Genomic DNA, 21,716 nt, shown 5'->3' on the forward strand with positions numbered 1-21,716 from the left:
TAAGCTATACTCTATGATGCTTTGGCTAAAGCAAAACACCTCTCAACACTTTGTTCATTATTTCCCCACCAACTAGGCATCGTTATCGTCTTTCCTGAAGCAAAGATTATAAATATCAACAACACAGCCAAATTGTATCCAGTATCTATAGCAGCTGATAACAAATAGTTGTATTTCTTCCACAAGTCATGTTTGTACCTGTATGCATAAAACATGGTTATTGTTCCACCAACAAATTGTGAAAATGGACCAGTAGAGATATTACCATAGAACGTTGACAATGTTGAGAAAAACACTGTGGTATTCCACAAGTTGAATTTAAGCTTTGATTTGGGAAACAATCTGTAGAGGCCATATATGGCCAATGGCGCCAATGCACCCACCAAAAACCCATATGGCAACACTTGATAGTTTTTGAATAACCTAGTTGGGCCAAGAACAACGTATTGAATAGCATTGGTATTTGAGGAAACAATTTCTTGTCCAGTCCATTGATGAAGTGGGTCAACTTTAGTCCCATCAAGATACTCCTTCTTCGACGATAAGACCCACCTCATAGCAGCATAATTTATAGGAACTCCCACCAATTCACCAAATATCTGCGAGAAAAACACCGCTCTTGGAGGCAAGTGCATATAATGACCAATTTTCTGATCTTGTAAAATGTATTGTGCTCTGTACCATGCATCCCCAGCAATTGCTCCATACACTGTTGCTCCTGCTGGGTGTCTCAGACTTTTACTTTGAATCATATATCCGTAAAGCAACTCATTAAAAGTACCAATTGCAAGTTGAAAATTGGATAATGCATACAACCATGCAAGTGGTGTAACGATAACAAACCCAAAAGCTAATCCAACAAGCAAACACCACCATGGCATAAACAAACTGTTAGTGGCAAGAATTACTAATAAAGTGATGAACGAAGCGGCAAATAAAATGGCATACCAGTATATGGGGACCTCCTTGTATGCACTCTGAAGTTTATTTAATCGATCGGTATATTGCAAACTCAATGACCCCTTTTCTTTCCTCGAGGCAACCAACTTTTTAAATGATGCAGATAAACTTTTGTAACCAAATACAACAACCCATGTGAAACCAGAAACATAAGCAGCATAGTCAAAAAACATATTCCATGCTCTTTGTGCACCTAAGTGGACGTGGCCCAACTCTTCATATTTGGTAAGATTCAACTGTAAATCTGGAGTCAACAACTCTGTAGTTGGGTATTGGGTGCCATTTGCCAAAAAAAGACTGTTTGACATTAAACCAAACTTGTAGTCCGATAAGCTCCCCCATTTAACCAGAGGGATCAAGATCCAAGCACCTAAGATGAATGCAATAAACTGAACAACTTGAACCCAATAAGGATACAACATGATTGATGAAGTGATGTTGGACCAGTCCAAAGTAATATTCATAAATCCCATACCACCTAACCCAGATCCAATAAAGTTAGCAGTATAGTTTTCAGGAGCAACCCAGCACAAGAATGCCAATGATGATGTCATTGGCCAAACATATTCAGGAAAGAAATGCCAAATACAAACACCAATTAATACGAAAAAGAAAACCCTCATCTGTTTGGACCCCTGCTTTGAATCAGAATCGGACTTGTTTTGCGTTTGAAACAATGTCGTTTGCACCAATGCTTGTGGCCAGATGAATTGAGGATCATAAAGTAAGAAATTCCTTGCAATAGCAGCATATGAATAACCAGTGTAGACAATTGCCCACATAAAGAATATCGCCACTGCTGGATTGACAGTTTCTCCGTAATACAACTCAGCTAATGCCAAACAGCTAGTTCCCAAAGATCCTGTAGCTCCTGAGCTGGCAGTTATTGTAATCATAGCAGTCTCCTTAATTGACCATGGACCTGGGTTCAAACTGAACTTGAATCTACCAAATCCTATTTTCTTATCTGGTAATACCCTAGCTAACCATTTCCCTACCCAATGACAGGCAAGTTGGACAAAAAAGATGGAATAAGCAGCTGATGTAGTTCTAAATGAATTCATCGTGTCTATAAAAGCACCAGGCGCAATGAATATAACCGATAATAGGAAGTACCTGAATGTCAATATCGAAATGGTTGGATCATCCTCCAATGGAACTATTTCACGGACGACTCTGGGTAGTTCAGCAACATCTGGCTCTAGTAACGACTCTTTACTAGTTGCTGATTCAACGTCAATACTGGTGGACGATTTCTTAGCTTGATCATAGGAACGATCTACTTCCGATACACTTTGTGTGATTTCAATATCCAGATCTTTACTCATATTGGATTAGATAGTTTCTTGGCAAAAAAAACAAAATAGCATAGTCTTGTATAAGCTGACTTTAGTCCCTCTTTATACCATTTTTGATTACAAATAGTGTAGTCTGAGTTCGCAACTCCGTATAAGTTGTGCCATGCCATCTCACACAATCTAAAGGTCTCAAACGCCGTATTGTTCGTCATACAATACCTCATCATCTCACGTGCGTCCCACTATTGTTAAAAAAATAAGGCGATATTACACAAATAGTATGCCATCACGTCGTCTGCCTTTCTGTAGTCCATATAATGACGTTTGTGTCAAAAATGAAATTGAAATTGAAATTGAAATTCTACTGTGGCATTATCACACAAAGTCTTTCTAGCAAAGATGCCACACTTTTTACGGAAGAAAATGTCATTCAAAAGGGACCACGTTCAGTGTAATAATAGTTCTCAAGAGCCACAGTCGCTCAAAAGATTATATATCCCGCCTTTAGACCACTTTCGACGCCAGCTTGAGCAGACAATCTCGGTTGGGATCACCCCGTACAGAGCCATAAAGGCTTTACATTAAATTAATGTTAAATTCTCTCTATGTAACTTTTACTAATGCCCTTAACGCCTATTCTACTTTAGCCATCTAGGCAACACATAAACGACAAGAACACCTAAATACCCAAATGCTAATCCCGATAGCTTCTCAACAATCGAATGGAAATACACATTCGTCATTAGTAACATAAACCACCATAATGAGACCAAACTTACTAACATAAGTTGAGCTACTGCGCGCAACACTTGCCACTTGTGAGTTTCAAAATATCCACGTTGTTGCAAACTTTGTCTAATCAAAGGTGCAACATTTTGCAAATCTTGCCATTGGAACCAAGATGCAGTTTCAAAGTATAAATAGATTGATGAGTGAATCATTAAAAACACATGACCACTAGGATCATACCCACCTGACCAAGACCCTTTAAATTTGCGACAATGGTAGGATGAAACATCATTGCTTTTCCATACCAATGTTTCCAAATCTTGTAAAAACAGTTGACCCAATTTATGATTGGCTATGGTTGCTGGTGGTGTTGTTTGACCAGAGGGATGCGGTTCAAGAACACATACACCACCAGTAAGGATGAAAATCTTGTCCATTATGGGCAATCCAAAACACCATTGCGTGAACAAAATCCACCAAAATGTAATAACTGCATATCTAGCAATAGCTTTAGCTAGGAACTCGACCTTCTTTTCTTGTTGGATGGTGCTGCCACTTCCAATGCTATTATTGCTAACCAACTTGGGTATTATTACAACAGCATAAAATACAATAATGATAAGTGTCGTCCACCCCCATCCACGTTTAACAAACACAGTGTTGAAAAGGTTATGCTTATTATTGTAGTAGTTGTATACTTCCTCCTGTGGCGATGAGTAATGGATCAATCGTGAAAGAAGGAAATTGAATATAAATGACGATAGGAATATGAATTCATTTAAAGTGAGACGAAGCTTCTGCTGGAGTGTATGACGTAGTCTATTGATCCTAGTTGACACTTCTTGTTCGTGTTTGTCGTATATTGACTGGCCCTCAGAGGTCAGCTGTGAAGTTGGCGAAGACATGGCAAAGGCAATTGTTCAAAGATCGATCGGATTAACTTCAACTGTTTTTTTTTTGGTGAGATTTAATTGCCACGCAATTTTTTTTTTTTTTTTCGTAGAGGACAGCAAACAAAAGAAGAAGCCGACGACTTCATATGTCTCCTCTACATCTCTCCTATTCACAAATCTAAATCTCTCTATTTCTCGGAAATACAAGCTATAAACAGTTTCTAAACATCAACTTTACTAGCAGCAAACTTGATAATTGGACCCATGAATTTGCTCTTTGGATAAATGGATCCCATTAATGGTACCACACTACATCCAATAGCTACCTTGGCATCTTCTGTAGTTGGACCAAAATCAATAAACGACACATTCTCACGTAATCCCATCTTGATCACCTCTTGCATCATGACGAAATAAGCCTTGTACTTCTTACTGATTTCATGATTCAAACCTTGAATATCAGAAGTCATGGTTTCACCCAAACGGAAAATAACACACGAAGCAATAATTTCATCATCAACTTTAAGGAAAAGCAATGATCTGTATTTCTTCTCATTGTAGTAATTACCCAAATTGTAGATGAATTCCCAATCTGGTTGAAGTAATTGTGATGATTGTCCATTCAGTTGACGACTATTGGCAATATGATCATTCATGACAATGATTTCTTGACAACTTTCGAAATTGAACGTGTTTGATTCAATAACTTGTCCTTTAGCTTGTTTGAATGCATTATCTTGGTTTCTGTACTTGATAGCTTTGAAGTAATCAGTACTTGTTTGATTGTGGAATGGACGTAAATCAATAATATGACTATTTGGCAAATTGATTCTAACCCATCCGGAATAATCAACACCTGCTTCATAAGTGGCATCTTTGTAAATAGGATCTAGTAATACAGTACATTTCTCATTAGTCTTGTTCCATTCGGATATGGCGTAAAGAACACTGGCACTTCTGGCAATTGGCTTCTTTGTAGATGAGCAATAGAATGTAGATCTCTTGAAAGGCCAATGGAATCCTAACAAACCAAACTTGATACACAATAATGGAAGCTTTGAGTTCTTGCCAAACCATTTGTTCATCTTTTTACCAACCCAACCAGGAATACGTTCACTCAAATCAAATTCCTCAACTATGGTCAACAATACAAGTGCTTGTGTATTCATCAACTCCTCATAAAACTTTTCCGTATTGTTTTCCAAAGCTTGTAATTCCAAAGCAGCTTTATCCTTCTTGTTCTTTTTTGCCAACTTCTTCAATTGATTTTTACTCAATGGTTTGAATTGCTCTCCCAAATCATGAACGGAATCATCATAACTGAACAAAGTAGGTGCATTCGCAAACAATAATGACTCTTGATCTAGTTCATCGAATGCTCGGTACATCTTCTTCTTTTCGTTTCTTCCTTCATGATCCCACTTGGTAGATTCAGAATCACGTGTCTTGTGTGAGCTAATACTAAAGTTATTCTTCTCTGATTGCTTGCCATTCAGTGACGACATTTGTTGAGCAAGAGGTTGTTTTTGTTGCTCTTGTTGTAATGTCTTTTCAGTTTTGTTGAAAACACGCAATACTTTGCATTTCATACCTGGCAAATCTGCATGAACGTAGTTCTCCATTAATGATATAACATTTTCACCAGAAACACCTGAATTATATTTCCTGTTCAAATCAATTAATTTACTCCATCCCTGCTTTTGATGTGGTGTCAATGAACACAAGTCATATTCTTCAACTTCATACCGTGTAGTCATTGTTCTTAACCGGAAATATCTGGTACATAAAAACTCCAAAATCATAATTCCCAAACCACAACCAAATAAAATAGGTACACTAACAGGAACTTCATTTAAATTTTCCATGGGTTTATAGTCAAATTTAACACTAGCAATAGCAGTACATGCAATGTATAACAAACTGAGGAAAAATATCAATAAGTCATAGGCAAAAACCAATCTTCCAATCAAAGCACTCAACTTATTTTTCTCATTGACAAGCAACGTAACAGTTTCACCCATAATACTTTGCCCAATCACAAACGCACTACTTAGTATGAATAAGTTATGAATCCTCTTTGCAAAATGATCGTCTGAAATATTGATTAAATCAATATTGATTTGAATGATTGAAATACTGACCAAGATTTGGACAAAGTTTAAACATGCAAACAACAAGTAAACGGATGATATATTGGTAGACCACCATACACCTAACAACGCACAGTTGAATAATAAGCTAAACAAACTCATAATCAAATATGCAATTCTTTGACTGCTTGTCAAGTGCAAGTTGTGGGCCACATCACTACTAAGATCTAATGGATTGGTTATCTTACCCAGTGATAGCGTCACCACCTTAAGAATACACAAAACAAGGAGGAAAAGCCACACTGCTTTCTTCAATATGTTGTCAACAAACCAATATAAGCCTTTGGACCAGCGTCTATTGAGTTTGATGATGTGAGGGTTTCTTTCGTAAACAATGATTAGGAAAATAAATGCGTCACAACATATGCTTGCAATGGGGATAAAATTGGTGTAGTGGTACAGTTTTGTGAGTTTGGTAAATAGTATAACGTCTACCATGTTGAAAATGAAGGAGTATAATACAATGGCAAATGGATGTACAATCCACCGTAGTCTGGGTTTTGAAACACGTGAGCGTAGATTTTGGTTGTCATTGTCGCCGTTTTTCTTGTTGTTGTTGTTGTCTTCTTCTTTATCGTCTTTGGCTTCGTCAGTATCGTCAGTCATCTTTTCATTAATGTTGTTTTCCTTGGGCTTCTTATTGGGTTTCTTCTCCTTGGGCTTCTTCTCCTTGGGAGAGGAGTGGTTATCGTCATTGTTGTTGGAGTTGCTGTTGCTGTTGCTGTTGCTGTTGCTGTTGCTATTGTTGTTGTTGTTATTCTTCTTTTTCTTCTTCTTTTCATTGTTATTATTCTTCTTCTCATTATCTTCGTCGTTGACCTTTTTCTCGTTGTCTTCGTTGTTCTTCTTCACGTCGTTGTCGTCGTTTCCATTGTCGTCGTTTTCTTCATTTTCTTCGTTATTCTTGGTGTTGTCCTCCTTAGGGTTGGTTTTCTTTTGATTGTTTTTCTTCTTCTGGTTGCTCTTCTTTGGATTTTTGCCAGTATTGTTGTCACTGTTTTCAATCTTCTCAGTAAGATCAATTTCTTCGTCGTCAACCATGTCGGTTAACCTCAACGTCTCGTCAGACATATCAATGGCTGGTAACAATTCGTAGCTAAAATTTGCGGTAGAATAAGTCAACTTTTAAAATATTGTGCCTTGAGGGGGTATTGCAGAACGGCTGTGATTTATAATAATATGTTTTGTGTGCAAAAAAAGTTTTTCTATAATAGTTAGACACACACACTGTGAGATACTAACTATATGTGATGTTTTGCTTAATGATGAACGGTATTAAGAATGTTGAATGTAGTTGGTTCTAGTGGTCAATGAATAGCTATTTGTAGAAGCTGGTGTATTGACTTTGAGTGATATCTTCTTCTTCCTCTCTTGAAACAGGGGGTGTTATATATATATATATATATTCTTTCTCCTCTGTTTGCTATAAGAAGATGATGCAAGATGTCTTATATATATTTGTATATATATGTATCTTGATACTTGAGCCAAGCCACTCTCTTGTCTTTGTCTTTGTCTTTGTCTTGGAATACTATAGTAGCAAATACAAAGCAGCAATACTAATAATAATAAAAAAAAAAAAGAAATTCAAAAAATGATGAACCCCCTTAAATATTATCTATTACTCTTTGAAAGTTTCTTTATCCGAGGAAGTATCAGACTATAATAGTATTTTGGTGGGTGAAGATGATACTATGTTGGCTGTTGGATGGTAGTATAGGTGTAGCTTGAACCAAGGAGTTGTTGTAGATGTGGTTCGTATAAGTAGACTTGTGTATGTCTAAAATTAAACGAAGAAACGAAAAGTTTGTTTGATTAGCTTTTTTTTTTTTTATCGGGAGATCCACTTGATATATATAAAAAGAGACAGGAGACATTAAAGTAGAGTGTAAGGGAAAGGGAGCGTTTATTGTGCTTTTAGTTGAATCATAGTTTAAAACATTAGTTCCACAATAGGAGAAATTCCTTTGTATTAATTTTGGTATTGTTAACGTGGTATTTGTGCATATACGTGTAATATGCGCCAATGTGATATTTTATTATGCGTGACTGTATTATGTTACTGGGTATGGGAACAATATGGTACGTTTCTGTGTACATTGCAGTTTCATTAATAATAAATGCATATTGACTTAATAACAATCTTTTTGTATGTAATGTATGTTCATGTCTCATTATTAAAATATTAATCTTTTTGTTTCAACTCATAACCGCAAATCATTCCCAACAAAACATGTGACACTACTTATTTTCTACAACAACTACACAGCCTGTATTTTACGGAGTTACGACGGTTAGTATCTAATCTATGAACCTCAACTTCACCCTGAAATGAGGAGTTAGATTCTCCGTCTTGCATTGTTTTTTTTATAAATAGTAACACAATCCTCATATGAGAAAAGCTAAGCCTTAAAATCGAAAGCTATTTTTAGATTTAACGCCGTCGGGCTATAAATATATTTTTAATTTTTTTTACACCCTTAAAAAACATTGGAAATTTTTTTTTTTTCAGTACACACACACGAGAAGAAACGCTGTATGGTGCAGAACTTGTAACAAACTGTAGTAAATGCTACGTGTTGATGAACCTTGGTCTACCCAATGTATAAACGAAAGCATTTGACCACAAAATAAGACGGTAAAAAGACAGCAGAGTTCGCTTGAAATCCACTTTATAACACACTATTTTCTCTCCAAACTACAGCAATTTGAAGAAGCGTTCTCCAAGCCACAAGTTCTGCTCATCTTAACTCTTTTTGGTGCTTGATGTAGGCCATTTGGAATGCTGGTTGAAGCATGATCTTTTGTTTACATTTGCAATAGTTTAAAATCTCGTTCCAGAAAGTAAGTTAGTGCTGCGCAAGGGCAATTAAAGAATACTTTTTTTTTTTGTTACTCCTTACAGACTTCCAAACTAATAACCACCTGAGAAGTTGTTGCAACATCGGGAATTGAATGTCGAAAATATCGAGTACACTTTCTCTTCCATTTTATACCCGACTTACTAATATATAAATGAATAAAAAAAAAAAAAACAGAAAATAGCGCAAGTGCACAAAATCTGAGAGAATAGTATAAGAACAAAACATTATAAAATAAAAAAAAAAAAAAAGCATAAGACGACTCTTTTTGAAAGGGAATAACGCGCAGATCACAATAACCACCGGCAGACGCAAACCGAAGGAGAGTTTACTTTCTCTTTTCTTTTTAACACCTTGTCAACCCAGTTGCATATGTCACTTTTGTACTCATATGGCTCTGTCGGAATAGAAGGAACAATACAAAACAAATGCCAAGAAATATAAGAAATACAAGAAACGTCAATCGTATATGAATTTGTTTCAATTTTTCTCTTTTTTTCTCTTTGCTCGCCAAAAGCTTTAAACTCCGCATATGATAGTCCTATTTCTTCCGAAGTCCGTTGCAAACACGTGTAAACGAGCTAAACCGAGATGTAGTTGTATTTTCATCACGTGAATTTAGCTATGCGGAATGTGGTCACGTGAATTTAGCTATGCGGAATGTGGTCACGTGAATTTAGTGTGTTTTTTAATTTAAAGAGTGTTATGATTCGGATTCTCGATAATGGCACCACTTTTATGCTGTCAATGATATTTTATATTATTTTTATATGATAACTAACTTCTATTTTTACTTACAAGTGTTGTAGTATTAAGTACTATACCTTTTATATCATCAAATATTAAGATGTGAATTAAGCACGTATTTGATACACCAATTGTTACGGTACTTTCAATCCCACAGTTACAACAGATGTAGTTATCTTCATACTTCCGAAAGGAGGAATATGTACATAACATAATTCAAAAGGATGATTTAATCAGTCGAAGTTGCTGTTTGTGGGGGGGGGTAATCATTGATCGATTGCAGCTACTTTATTGTTGGGCCAACAAAATAGGGTACTTCATCCGAAATTGAAAATCCACGGCAATTTATACCTGTTTTCAAGGGGGACCCCAAAGAGGTGGCTTACAAATTGTACGCTCGACTTAGTAAACGGCAATGATTTTTCCCCACAACGTCTGGGCGAATGAGATCACTCAACTATAAACTGCACTCCAGTACCCAGTTGTTATTGAAACCTGCCAGTTGGTAATTGGTGGCATGATGATGAGCATGTGATTTGTTCGATTTACAGAAAAAAAAAAAAACAGAAAAACAGAAAAACAGAGCTCAACCACAAGGAGCTGTAAAAGCTGTAGAGGATAATTTGAGATTGTGTGCAGTTACTTGAGGGGGTAAGAACAGGGAATGGGGGTTCAGAGTTGAGACCGGCAACTTTAAACCTTAAGTGAATGTCACATGACCTTTTGTATCCCCTCTTCCTCTGTCGCGACATCAATTTACAAACTTGTCAAACTTTTAAACAAACATTTTTAGATATACCACAGCCATAGGTTGTGTATCTGGGTATATCATTTTACAGCGGTTTCTCTCATCTTCTACACTGTCAGTTCCTCATTGTCAATTGTTACTCATCAGTAAAACTTACTGTATACTATGTCTCTGCACCAAACCAAACCAAACCAAAAAAAAATTATTTCTGTCTTTAGTTTCCCCACACAAAAAATCTCCCCTCGTCCTCGGCTTTTTAAAAAACAAAAAAAAAAAAAAAATACTTTTTATAGAGTAAATAGCCACCGTTCAAATTACCCAACCATATTTTTCTTTTTTTTTCACCCCTTTCTTTTTTTCACATTCAAGTTGTTGAACCTTCAATTGAGTAGATCAACATAGAAAAGTATAAAAGACCAATCAGATCCACAGTTCTTTTCCATTTATACTTTATCACCTACTTATACATTCACAAATTATGTCTCAATTGGACTTTAAAGACAAGGTTGTCATCATCACCGGTGCAGGTGGTGGTTTAGGTAGATACTACTCCCTCGAATTTGCCAAAAGAGGTGCCAAGGTCGTTGTTAATGACTTGGGTGGTGCTTTAGATGGTCAAGGTGGAGACGCCAAAGCAGCCGATGTCGTTGTTGAAGAAATTAAAAAGAATGGTGGTGTTGCTGTTGCTGACTATAACAATGTCCTTAACGGTGACAAGATCGTTGAAACAGCCGTCAAGAACTTCGGTACTGTTCATATTCTTATCAACAATGCTGGTATCTTGAGAGATGCTTCATTCAAGAAAATGACTGAAGCTAACTTTAAATTGGTTTTAGATGTCCACTTGAATGGTGCTTTTGCCATTACTAAAGCTGTTTGGCCATATTTCCAAAAACAAAAATATGGTAGAATAGTCAACACTTCTTCTCCAGCTGGTTTGTATGGTAACTTTGGCCAAGCAAACTATTCAGCTGCCAAGTCTGGTTTGATTGGTTTGGCCGAAACTTTGGCTAAAGAAGGTGCCAAGTACAATATTGTTGCCAACACCATTGCTCCATTGGCTAGATCCAGAATGACTGAATCCATTATGCCACCACCAATTTTGGAAAAATTGGGTCCTGAAAAGGTTGCTCCTTTGGTCTTATACTTGTCACATGCTGACACTGAAATAACTGGTCAAATTTTTGAAGTTGCTGCTGGTTTCTATGGACAAATTAGATGGGAGAGATCAAGTGGTGTTTTGTTTAAACCAGATGAATCATTCACTGCTGAAGCTGTTGCCAAAAAGTTTGATGAAATTCTTGACTTTGATGACTCCAAAAAACCAGAATTGTTGAAGAATCAACATCCAAATATGTTGAATGATTATGCTTCATTGACTGCTGCTGCTAGAAAATTACCAGCTAATGACGCTTCTGGTGCTCCATCAGTTTCCTTGAAGGGTAAGGTTGTCTTGATTACCGGTGCCGGTGCTGGTTTGGGTAAGGAATATGCCAAATGGTTTGCCAGATATGGTGCCAAGGTTGTTGTCAATGATTTCAAAGATGCTACCAAGACTGTTGATGAGATTAAAGCTGCTGGTGGTGAAGCACACGTTGATCACCACGATGTTAGTACTCAAGCTGATGCTATCATCAAGAATGTCTTGGACAAGTATGGAACTATTGATGTCTTGGTTAACAATGCTGGTATCTTGAGAGACAGATCATTTGCCAAGATGACCAAGCAAGAATGGGACCAAGTTCAAGCTGTTCACTTGTTGGGTACTTTTAACTTGTCAAGATTGGCATTCCCAATCATGTCAGAAAAGAAGTACGGTAGAATTGTCAACATTACCTCAACTTCTGGTATCTACGGTAATTTCGGTCAAGCTAACTATTCATCCTCCAAGTGTGCTATTTTGGGTTTATCTAAAACCATTGCTATTGAAGGTGCCAAGAACAATATCAAGGTTAACATTGTTGCTCCACATGCTGAAACCGCCATGACCTTGACTATTTTCAGAGAGGAAGACAAGAACTTGTACCACGCTGATCAGGTTGCTCCATTGTTGGTTTACTTGGCTTCAGAAGGTGTTCCAGTTACCGGTGAAACCTTCGAGATTGGTGGTGGATGGATTGGAAACACCAGATGGCAAAGAGCCAGAGGTGCTGTTTCCAAGGATGCTCATACTTCAGTTGAGTTTGTTAAAGACCATTTGAGTGAAATCACCGACTTTGACAAGGGTGTTGAACATCCAAAATCTACTCAAGAATCTTCTATGGCCATCTTGTCTGCTGTTGGTGGAGATGATGAAGAGGAAGAGGAAGATGAAGATGATGATGAAGACGAAGATGACGATGATGATGAGGACGTCGTTGACGACTCAGTTTGGAAGTACAACGACAGAGATGTCATCTTGTACAACATTGCTCTTGGTGCTACTACCAAGGACTTGAAATATGTTTATGAAAATGATCCCGACTTCCAAGTTATTCCAACCTTCGCTCATTTGGTTGGTTTCATGTCACCTAGATCACTGATTTCATTCGTCAAGCTCTTGAAGAACTTCAACCCAATGTTCTTATTGCATGGTGAACAATACATTAAAATCAACAAATTGCCATTACCAACTGAAGCTGAATTAAAGACTGAATTCTTCCCAGTCCAAACCACCCAAAAGGGAAAGAACGTTGTCGTTGTTAACGGTACTCTGTCTATTGATACCGCCACTAAAGAAGAGCTCTTTACCACTGAATCCACTCTTTTCATTAGAAATTGTCAAGCTGAAAACAAAGTCTACAAGGATAGAAGGTCATTTGCCACTAACCCATGGAATGCACCAAAGAGAGAACCAGATTATCAAGTCGATGTTCCAGTTTCTGAAGATTTGGCTGCTTTGTACAGATTGACCGGTGATCGTAATCCATTACATATTGATCCAAATTTCGCCAAGGGTGCTAAATTCCCTAAACCAATCTTGCACGGAATGTGTTCTTATGGTTTGAGTGCCAAGGTTTTGATTGACAAGTTTGGTTTGTTTAACGAAATCAAAGCTAGATTCACTGGTGTTGTGTTCCCAGGTGAGACTTTGAGGGTTGTTGCTTGGAAAGAAGGTGAGAATGTCATTTTCCAAAGTCATGTTGTTGAAAGAAAGACTATTGCTATTAACAATGCTGCTATTAAGTTGGTTGGCAATAAGGCCAACTTGTAGAGTAGCAGGTATATCTTTAGTTTATTTAGTTTAAGTGATTGCAAAGTGCTAACATTTTATGATATTCGTCGATGTATCTATGACTTCTTAGAGTAGTTGATAATGCTTTTCGTGCTGGAGAGAGTGCATATTGTGAACCAGGTGATTAGCAAACACCTCCACGTAAGTGTCATCATCCAGTTCAGTTCATCTTCAAGTAGCACGTGCATCATGTGTTTTACTCCTCGTCCCATCAGTTGGTGAACGCGTTGCAATATAAGTCTTTAAGTCTTCTACAATATATGAATGGTGTCTAATAACAGTAAATACTCTGTAATATATGTACTAACTCATTAGTGTAAGTAGTCGTTAGATTATTAATCTATAGAATCACTGTTAGTCTTATTTGAATCAGTAGTATCTAGAATACGATCATTTATTATATAGCTCTTGAGTAAGGCTGTAGCATTATCACCTCACAACAGAACGTAGTCTCCGCTTCATATCGACACATGATGACTATGTAAAAAGCGACATCGATATTGACACTATCCTCACTTTGGCTCAAGTTTGTATCACAAGGTTTGAGTAGATCACATGACCTTTTATATCCGCACTACTTGCTGTGGCGACATGAACGGAGTTATTAATTGTTTTTATAAAAAAAGAGCTTTACATATATCACAGGTACAGATTATGCAATCCAGTATATCCTTGTGCAGCAGCGACGCGTGATCCTTTCCTTTCTGGCCTCCACCATAGTAGCTGTGTTACATTTTTTTGGCACCTCTAACTACTTGAACAAATGGTTCTCTTTTACTGCATACATAATTGATATATTAATCTCCGCCAAAGAAAAAACCTCTTTGTGTTTTTCCCCACACAAAGGATATCTCCTCTCTGTACCTATACTATAGCCGCCCTTCAAATATGGAACAAATATAGCAAATAAACGGATATGGTTCGCAAAAGTAATATGATAGTACGGTATGAGATCATATTAAAAAAAACAAGGGAATTGTATGTAAAATAAATGAAAAAAATATCCGTGGTATATTTTGAAGAAACTCGTACCAAATTAGGAAGACGTGCCGCGGAGTAACGTAAAGAAGAGGTGTATATTACTTTGGACGAAGGAGGAAAAAAGAGAGAAAAAAAAGATCCGAGTATAATACAATGGTAAACGGATAGAAGTGGAGAAAGAATATAAATAGAGTAAATATTCACCCATGGTCTGGTATTGATTCGTATAAGGTTTTGAATGAACAATTGATCAACACACTACAATATATTCATATTGGCACAGAAAAGTATAAAAGACCAACCAGACTCACTGTTGTTTTTCACTTTTTAAATTTGATTTCATCACATACTTATACATTCACAAATTATGTCTCAATTGGACTTTAAAGACAAGGTTGTCATCATCACCGGTGCAGGTGGTGGTTTAGGTAGATACTACTCCCTCGAATTTGCCAAAAGAGGTGCCAAGGTCGTTGTTAATGACTTGGGTGGTGCTTTAGATGGTCAAGGTGGAGACGCCAAAGCAGCCGATGTCGTTGTTGAAGAAATTAAAAAGAATGGTGGTGTTGCTGTTGCTGACTATAACAATGTCCTTAACGGTGACAAGATCGTTGAAACAGCCGTCAAGAACTTCGGTACTGTTCATATTCTTATCAACAATGCTGGTATCTTGAGAGATGCTTCATTCAAGAAAATGACTGAAGCTAACTTTAAATTGGTTTTAGATGTCCACTTGAATGGTGCTTTTGCCATTACTAAAGCTGTTTGGCCATATTTCCAAAAACAAAAATATGGTAGAATAGTCAACACTTCTTCTCCAGCTGGTTTGTATGGTAACTTTGGCCAAGCAAACTATTCAGCTGCCAAGTCTGGTTTGATTGGTTTTGCCGAAACTTTGAGCAGAGAAGGTGCCAAGTACAACATTGTTGCCAACGCCATTGCTCCATTGGCTAGATCCAGAATGACTGAATCAGTCATGCCACCATCTGTTTTGGAAAAATTGGGTCCTGAAAAGGTTGCTCCTTTGGTTTTGTACTTGTCTCATGCTGACACTAGAATCACTGGTCAAATTTTTGAAGTTGCTGCTGGTTTCTATGCTCAAATTAGATGGGAGAGATCAGGTGGTGTCTTGTTTAAACCAGATGAATCATTCACTGCTGAAGTGGTCGCCAAGAGATTTAATGAAATCCTCGACTTTGATGACTCCAAAAAGCCAGAATTGTTGAAGAACCAACATCCACACATGTTGAATGACTATGCCTCCTTACTTGCCGCTGCTAAGAAGTTGCCAACTAATGATGCTTCTGGTGCTCCTTCAGTCTCCTTGAAAGGTAAGGTTGTCTTGATTACCGGTGCCGGTGCTGGTTTGGGTAAGGAATATGCCAAATGGTTTGCTAGATATGGTGCTAAGGTTGTTGTCAATGATTTCAAGGATGCTACCAAGACTGTTGATGAGATTAAAGCTGCTGGTGGTGAAGCACACGTTGATCACCACGATGTTAGTACTCAAGCTGATGCTATCATCAAGAATGTCTTGGACAAGTATGGAACTATTGATGTCTTGGTTAACAATGCTGGTATCTTGAGAGACAGATCATTTGCTAAGATGTCTCAACAAGAATGGGACCAAATTCAAGCTGTTCACTTGTTGGCTACTTTTAACTTGTCAAGATTGGCATTCCCAATTATGGCTGAGAAGAAGTACGGAAGAATTGTCAATGTCACCTCAACTTCTGGTATCTACGGTAATTTTGGTCAAGCTAACTACGCTGCAGCTAAATCTGCTATTTTAGGTTTTACCAAAACCCTTGCTATTGAAGGTGCCAAGAACAATATCAAAGCCAACATTGTTGCTCCACATGCTGAAACTGCTTTGACCTTGACTATTTTCAAAGAAGAGGACAAGAACTTGTACCATGCTGATCAGGTTGCTCCATTGTTGGTTTACTTGATTTCAGATGGTGTTCCAGTTACCGGTGAAACTTTTGAAGTTGGTGGTGGATGGATTGGAAACACCAGATGGCAAAGAGCCAGAGGTGCTGTTTCTAAGGATGCTCACACTTCAGTTGAGTTTGTTAGAGACCATTTGAGTGAAATCACCGACTTTGACAAGGGTGTTGAACATCCAAAATCTACTCAAGAATCTTCTATGGCCATCTTGTCTGCTGTTGGTGGAGATGATGACGACGAAGATGAAGAAGATGATGAAGACGATGATGAGCCCATTGACGACTCAGTTTGGAAATACAACGACAGAGATGTCATCTTGTACAACATTGCCCTTGGTGCTACTACCAAGGACTTGAAATATGTTTATGAAAATGATCCCGACTTCCAAGTTATTCCAACTTTTGCTCATTTGGTTGGCTTCATGTCACCTATATCACTGAGTTCATTTGTCCAGCTCTTGAAGAACTTCAACCCAATGTTCTTGTTACATGGTGAGCAATATCTTAGGTTCAACAAGTTGCCATTACCAACTGAAGCTGAAGTAAAGTCTGAGTTCTACACAATCCAAACCGCTCCAAAGGGAAAGAATGTTGTTGTTGTTACCGGCTCTCTGACTATTGATAACTCCACCAAAGAAGAGCTCTTTACCACTGAATCCACTTTTTTCATTAGAAATTGTCAAGCTGAAAACAAGGTTTACAGGGACAGAAGATCATTTGCTACTAATCCATGGAACGCACCAAAGAGAGAACCAGATTACCAAATCGATGTATCAGTTTCTAAAGATTTGGCCACTTTGTACAGATTGACCGGTGATCGTAACCCATTACACATTGATCAAGAGTTTGCTGAAGGCGCTAAATTCCCTAAACCAGTCTTGCATGGAATGGGTTTCTATGGTTTGAGTGCCAAGGTTTTGATTGACAAGTTTGGTATGTTTAACGAAATCAAAGCTAGATTCACTGGTGTTGTGTTCCCAGGTGAGACTTTGAGAGTTATTGCTTGGAAAGAAGGTGAGAATGTTATTTTCCAAAGTCATGTTGTCGAAAGAGGTACCATTGCTATTAACAATGCTGCTATTAAATTGGTTGGTGATAAAGCCAACTTGTAGAGTGGCAGGTATATCTATAGTTTATTTAAGAGATTACAAAGTGCTGACATTTATTGTTTATAATATTCATTGATCTATCTATCAATGACTGTATAGAGAACAATTGATAATGTTTTTGGAGAAAGTGCATATTGTGAACCAGGGGACTAATAGACATCTACACGTAAGTGCCATCATCCAGTTCAGTTCACCTTCAAGTAGCACATGCATCATGTGCTTGAGTCTTCATCCCATCAGTCGGTGGACGTAGTCTCCACTTCTTATATATACATGATGACTATGTAAAAAGCGACATCGATATTGACACTATCGCCAATTTGGCCCAAGTTTGTATCACAAGGTTTGAGTAGATCACATGACCTTTTATATCCGCACTACTTGCTGTGGCGACATCAACGGAGTTATCATTTTTTTTGTAAGAAAAGAGCTTTACATATATCACAGGTACAGATTATGCAATCCAGTATATCATTGTGCAGCAGCTACGCAAGTCCCTTACCTTTGTGATCTCCAGCACGGTAGTTGTGTTACTTCTTTTTCACCTCTAAATACTTTGGTTCTCTTTTACTTCATACATAATTTATACCCAAAACTGTTTATCTCCGCCTCTTTTTTTTGTTTTTACCCCACGCAATGGATATCTCCTCTTCACCTATACTAAAACCGCTCTTCAAATTTCAAGTGAATATAGCAAATGAACGGATATTGTTCGCAAAAGTAATATGATAAAACGGTATGAAATCATAGTTATATATCCAATTAATACTTTGTAAATAAATGATAAATATCCGTGTGATATTTTGAAGATACTCGTAACAAATTAGGAAGAGGTGCCGCGGAGTAAAGTAAAGAAGAGGTGTATATACATCGGACAAGGAGAAAAGAAAATCCGAGTATAATACAATGGTAAGCGGATGGAAGTGGAGAAACACTAACTGGAGAAAGAATATAAATAAGGTAGAGATTCACCCGTGGTCTGGTATAGATTCGTATATGGTTTTGAATGAACAATTAGTCAACACATTATAATCTTTACAATATATTCAAATTAGAGTATATTAACACAGAGAAGTATAAAAGACCAAGCAGATCCACATTTCTTTTCCTTTTTTTACTTTTAAATTTGACTTCATCACATACTTATTCATTCACAAATTATGTCTCAATTGGACTTTAAAGACAAGGCTGCCATCATCACTGGTGCTGATGGTGGTTTAGGTAAAGACTCCTCCCTCGAATTTGCCAAAAGAGGTGGCAAGATTGTTGTTAATGACTTGAGTGGTGCATTAGATGGCCAAGGTGGAGATGAAGATGACGATGATGATGATGATGAGCCCATTGACGACTCAGTTTGGAAATACAATGACAGAGATGTCATCTTGTACAACATTGCTCTTGGTGCTACTACCAAGGACTTGAAATATGTTTATGAAAATGATCCCGACTTCCAAGTTATTCCAACTTTTGCTCATTTGGTTGGCTTCATGTCACCTATATCACTGAGTTCATTTGTCCAGCTCTTGAAGAACTTCAACCCAATGTTCTTGTTACATGGTGAGCAATATCTTAGGTTCAACAAGTTGCCATTACCAACTGAAGCTGAAGTAAAGTCTGAGTTCTACACAATCCAAACCGCTCCAAAGGGAAAGAATGTTGTTGTTGTTACCGGCTCTCTGACTATTGATAACTCCACCAAAGAAGAGCTCTTTACCACTGAATCCACTTTTTTCATTAGAAATTGTCAAGCTGAAAACAAGGTTTACAGGGATAGAAGATCATTTGCCACTAACCCATGGAATGCACCAAAGAGAGAACCAGATTATCAAATCGATGTACCAGTTTCTAAAGATTTGGCCACTTTGTACAGATTGACCGGTGATCGTAACCCATTACACATTGATCAAGAGTTTGCTGAAGGTGCTAAATTCCCTAAACCAGTCTTGCATGGAATGGGTTTCTATGGTTTGAGTGCCAAGGTTTTGATTGACAAGTTTGGTATGTTTAACGAAATCAAAGCTAGATTCACTGGTGTTGTGTTCCCAGGTGAGACTTTGAGAGTTATTGCTTGGAAAGAAGGTGAGAATGTTATTTTCCAAAGTCATGTTGTCGAAAGAGGTACCATTGCTATTAACAATGCTGCTATTAAATTGGTTGGTGATAAAGCCAACTTGTAGAGTGGCAGGTATATCTATAGTTTATTTAAGAGATTACAAAGTGCTGACATTTATTGTTTATAATATTCATCGATCTATCTATCAATGACTGTATAGAGAACAGTTGGTAATGTTTTTCGAGAAAGTGCATATTGTGAACCAGGGGACTAATAGACACCTTCACGTAAGTGCCATCATCCAGTTCAGTTCACCTTCAAGTAGCACATGCATCATGATCTTGAGTCTTCATCCCATCAGTCGGTGGATGTAGTCTCCGCTTCATATCGACACATGATGACTATGAAAAAGCGACATCGATATTGACACTATCCTCACTTGCCTCCACTTGTGTAATATTAATCCTTACTCACGTACCAGCTTCTGTATCATTTAACCAAAGATAACCTCAACACTTCACTCCTCCTTAGTTGCATCTACTCAATTTTCACATCACCATCGTCATCTTTGACATCTTTATCTCCCACATCTTGCTCCGCCTCCTCATTTTCCTCCTTAATTGTCTCAACGGCAATCTCTGATCCATTTCTCTTGTTTACTGCTCCCGACTCCACCTGTTTCAACTCCTCCCCATTAACACCTTCTTTCTCCTTCTCCTCCTCCTCCGCTACTTCACCATCATCTCCATTTTCCTGCCACCTCTTTACCATATCATTCATCAACACATTCATAATCTCCGGATTAACAATATCTCGTCTAAATTGCTCCAGTTGCAATAATGACAAAATATGCAAACAATTTGGGTACACTAGATACTGCAGGTATTCCGGTTCATTCCAGTACTGTAGATACTTCAAGTAATTGATAAAACATCGGTCCTGGAGGTAATTGTTCTGGGCTAGGTAGCTGAGGTAAGGGATGTTGCTTAACGATTGGACAAATTCGAGTTCAACTTCCCATCGCGATGGGAGTGAATTGATTAAGTTGGTGTATTCTTCTTGTTCTTGTTTCTTTGAAGGCAGTTGAGGAGTTGAAGATTGCTCGGGTTGATTGACTGTGGTCTCTGACATGGTTTTTGATCGATTGAAGCCTGCAGGTCTGTTGTATTGATTTGGAGATAATTTTCACAAATTCATAGCTTGTCAGAAAAAACCCGAACAAAAAAAAAAAAAGAAGAGACGCGACAACCATAAACAAACCTCAACCCACCATCATCAGCTCCACCCAATGTCCACAAACACTCCAATAATTCAAACCACAACGAGTCGCCAAAACCAAGCCCGACAAACAAATGATGCACTCACACCACGTGAAGTTGCTCTCACAAAAGAACTCAAACAACTACGCTTAATCAATGCTAAACTAAATTCAATGGTATCGGCAGTCGATTCAGTCAAATCGAACATGAGTGAGTTCAACAATGGAACAACCAATGCTTTAGTCATGATGAATAAATGGAGTGATATAATATCTCAAGCTAGTTTTACACATGAGATGCTTAATAATACCGAATGGCACCCGGAAGAAGAAGATGATGAAGAGGAGGGGGAGGATGAAGAGGCCAATGGAGAGTTTGAAACCCAAGATACGATCAGTTTCCAAGCCATGGATAAGAATGATGATGCTGAACTTGAGTTGCTACTGCGTAAATTGATGAATTATGAACTGGAGAATTTAGCCTTGAATAAGAGGTTGGAGAAGGAAGTGATTGCAAAGCAGGAGAGAAGGAATACGGTGGATGAACAGGCGAATAAGAGGAGGCGTGAGTTGGGGTTGTTTGATGGATCGAATCTGAAAAGGAGGCCAATAAGATAATCGTGGGCAAACCTTGCAAGTAAGGAGCCAAAGGCTAAGAGAATGTGAACACGACACCAAGCGCATTATATCTAAGCCTGTAGTACTATAAGGAGGACAACTGCTTCCCATTCAAATAGGACAATCACCTACACTCTTCTTCAGTTCT

At 37.8% G+C, this 21,716-nt stretch overlaps 8 protein-coding genes across 8 annotated transcripts; 4 read left to right on the forward strand and 4 right to left on the reverse strand. All coding sequences in view use genetic code 12, as the record gives it.

The window, feature by feature from the left end:
- Positions 1-11: 11 nt before the first annotated feature.
- On the reverse strand, positions 12-2,288 carry OPT7 (Opt7p; the record flags this gene model as incomplete). The annotated part of the gene is made up of 1 exon (XM_067692507.1): positions 12-2,288. The coding sequence occupies one exon, from the start codon at positions 2,286-2,288 to the stop codon at positions 12-14; it is 2,277 nt and encodes a 758-aa protein (XP_067547929.1).
- Positions 2,289-2,896: 608 nt separating this feature from the next.
- On the reverse strand, positions 2,897-3,892 carry I9W82_003532 (uncharacterized protein; the record flags this gene model as incomplete). The annotated part of the gene is made up of 1 exon (XM_067692508.1): positions 2,897-3,892. One exon carries the CDS (start codon positions 3,890-3,892, stop codon positions 2,897-2,899), a length of 996 nt encoding a protein of 331 aa, XP_067547930.1.
- Positions 3,893-4,101: 209 nt separating this feature from the next.
- Positions 4,102-7,101, reverse strand: I9W82_003533 (uncharacterized protein; the record flags this gene model as incomplete). The annotated part of the gene is made up of 1 exon (XM_067692509.1): positions 4,102-7,101. One exon carries the CDS (start codon positions 7,099-7,101, stop codon positions 4,102-4,104), a length of 3,000 nt encoding a protein of 999 aa, XP_067547931.1.
- A 3,763-nt stretch (positions 7,102-10,864) lies between these two features.
- On the forward strand, positions 10,865-13,579 carry I9W82_003534 (SDR family oxidoreductase; the record flags this gene model as incomplete). Its single annotated transcript, XM_067692510.1, has 1 exon — positions 10,865-13,579. The coding sequence occupies one exon, from the start codon at positions 10,865-10,867 to the stop codon at positions 13,577-13,579; it is 2,715 nt and encodes a 904-aa protein (XP_067547932.1).
- Positions 13,580-14,948: 1,369 nt separating this feature from the next.
- On the forward strand, positions 14,949-17,642 carry I9W82_003535 (SDR family oxidoreductase; the record flags this gene model as incomplete). Its single annotated transcript, XM_067692511.1, has 1 exon — positions 14,949-17,642. The coding sequence occupies one exon, from the start codon at positions 14,949-14,951 to the stop codon at positions 17,640-17,642; it is 2,694 nt and encodes an 897-aa protein (XP_067547933.1).
- A 1,157-nt stretch (positions 17,643-18,799) lies between these two features.
- On the forward strand, positions 18,800-19,816 carry I9W82_003536 (MaoC family dehydratase; the record flags this gene model as incomplete). Its single annotated transcript, XM_067692512.1, has 1 exon — positions 18,800-19,816. One exon carries the CDS (start codon positions 18,800-18,802, stop codon positions 19,814-19,816), a length of 1,017 nt encoding a protein of 338 aa, XP_067547934.1.
- Positions 19,817-20,229: 413 nt separating this feature from the next.
- Positions 20,230-20,823, reverse strand: SOH1 (Soh1p; the record flags this gene model as incomplete). The annotated part of the gene is made up of 1 exon (XM_067692513.1): positions 20,230-20,823. The coding sequence occupies one exon, from the start codon at positions 20,821-20,823 to the stop codon at positions 20,230-20,232; it is 594 nt and encodes a 197-aa protein (XP_067547935.1).
- Positions 20,824-20,980: 157 nt separating this feature from the next.
- DUO1 (Duo1p) lies at positions 20,981-21,568 on the forward strand (the record flags this gene model as incomplete). The annotated part of the gene is made up of 1 exon (XM_067692514.1): positions 20,981-21,568. The coding sequence occupies one exon, from the start codon at positions 20,981-20,983 to the stop codon at positions 21,566-21,568; it is 588 nt and encodes a 195-aa protein (XP_067547936.1).
- Positions 21,569-21,716: the final 148 nt, after the last annotated feature.

This window comes from Candida metapsilosis, assembly GCF_017655625.1.
Source record: "Candida metapsilosis strain BP57 chromosome Unknown scaffold4, whole genome shotgun sequence".
NCBI classification, from domain to species: domain Eukaryota; kingdom Fungi; phylum Ascomycota; class Pichiomycetes; order Serinales; family Debaryomycetaceae; genus Lodderomyces; species Lodderomyces metapsilosis.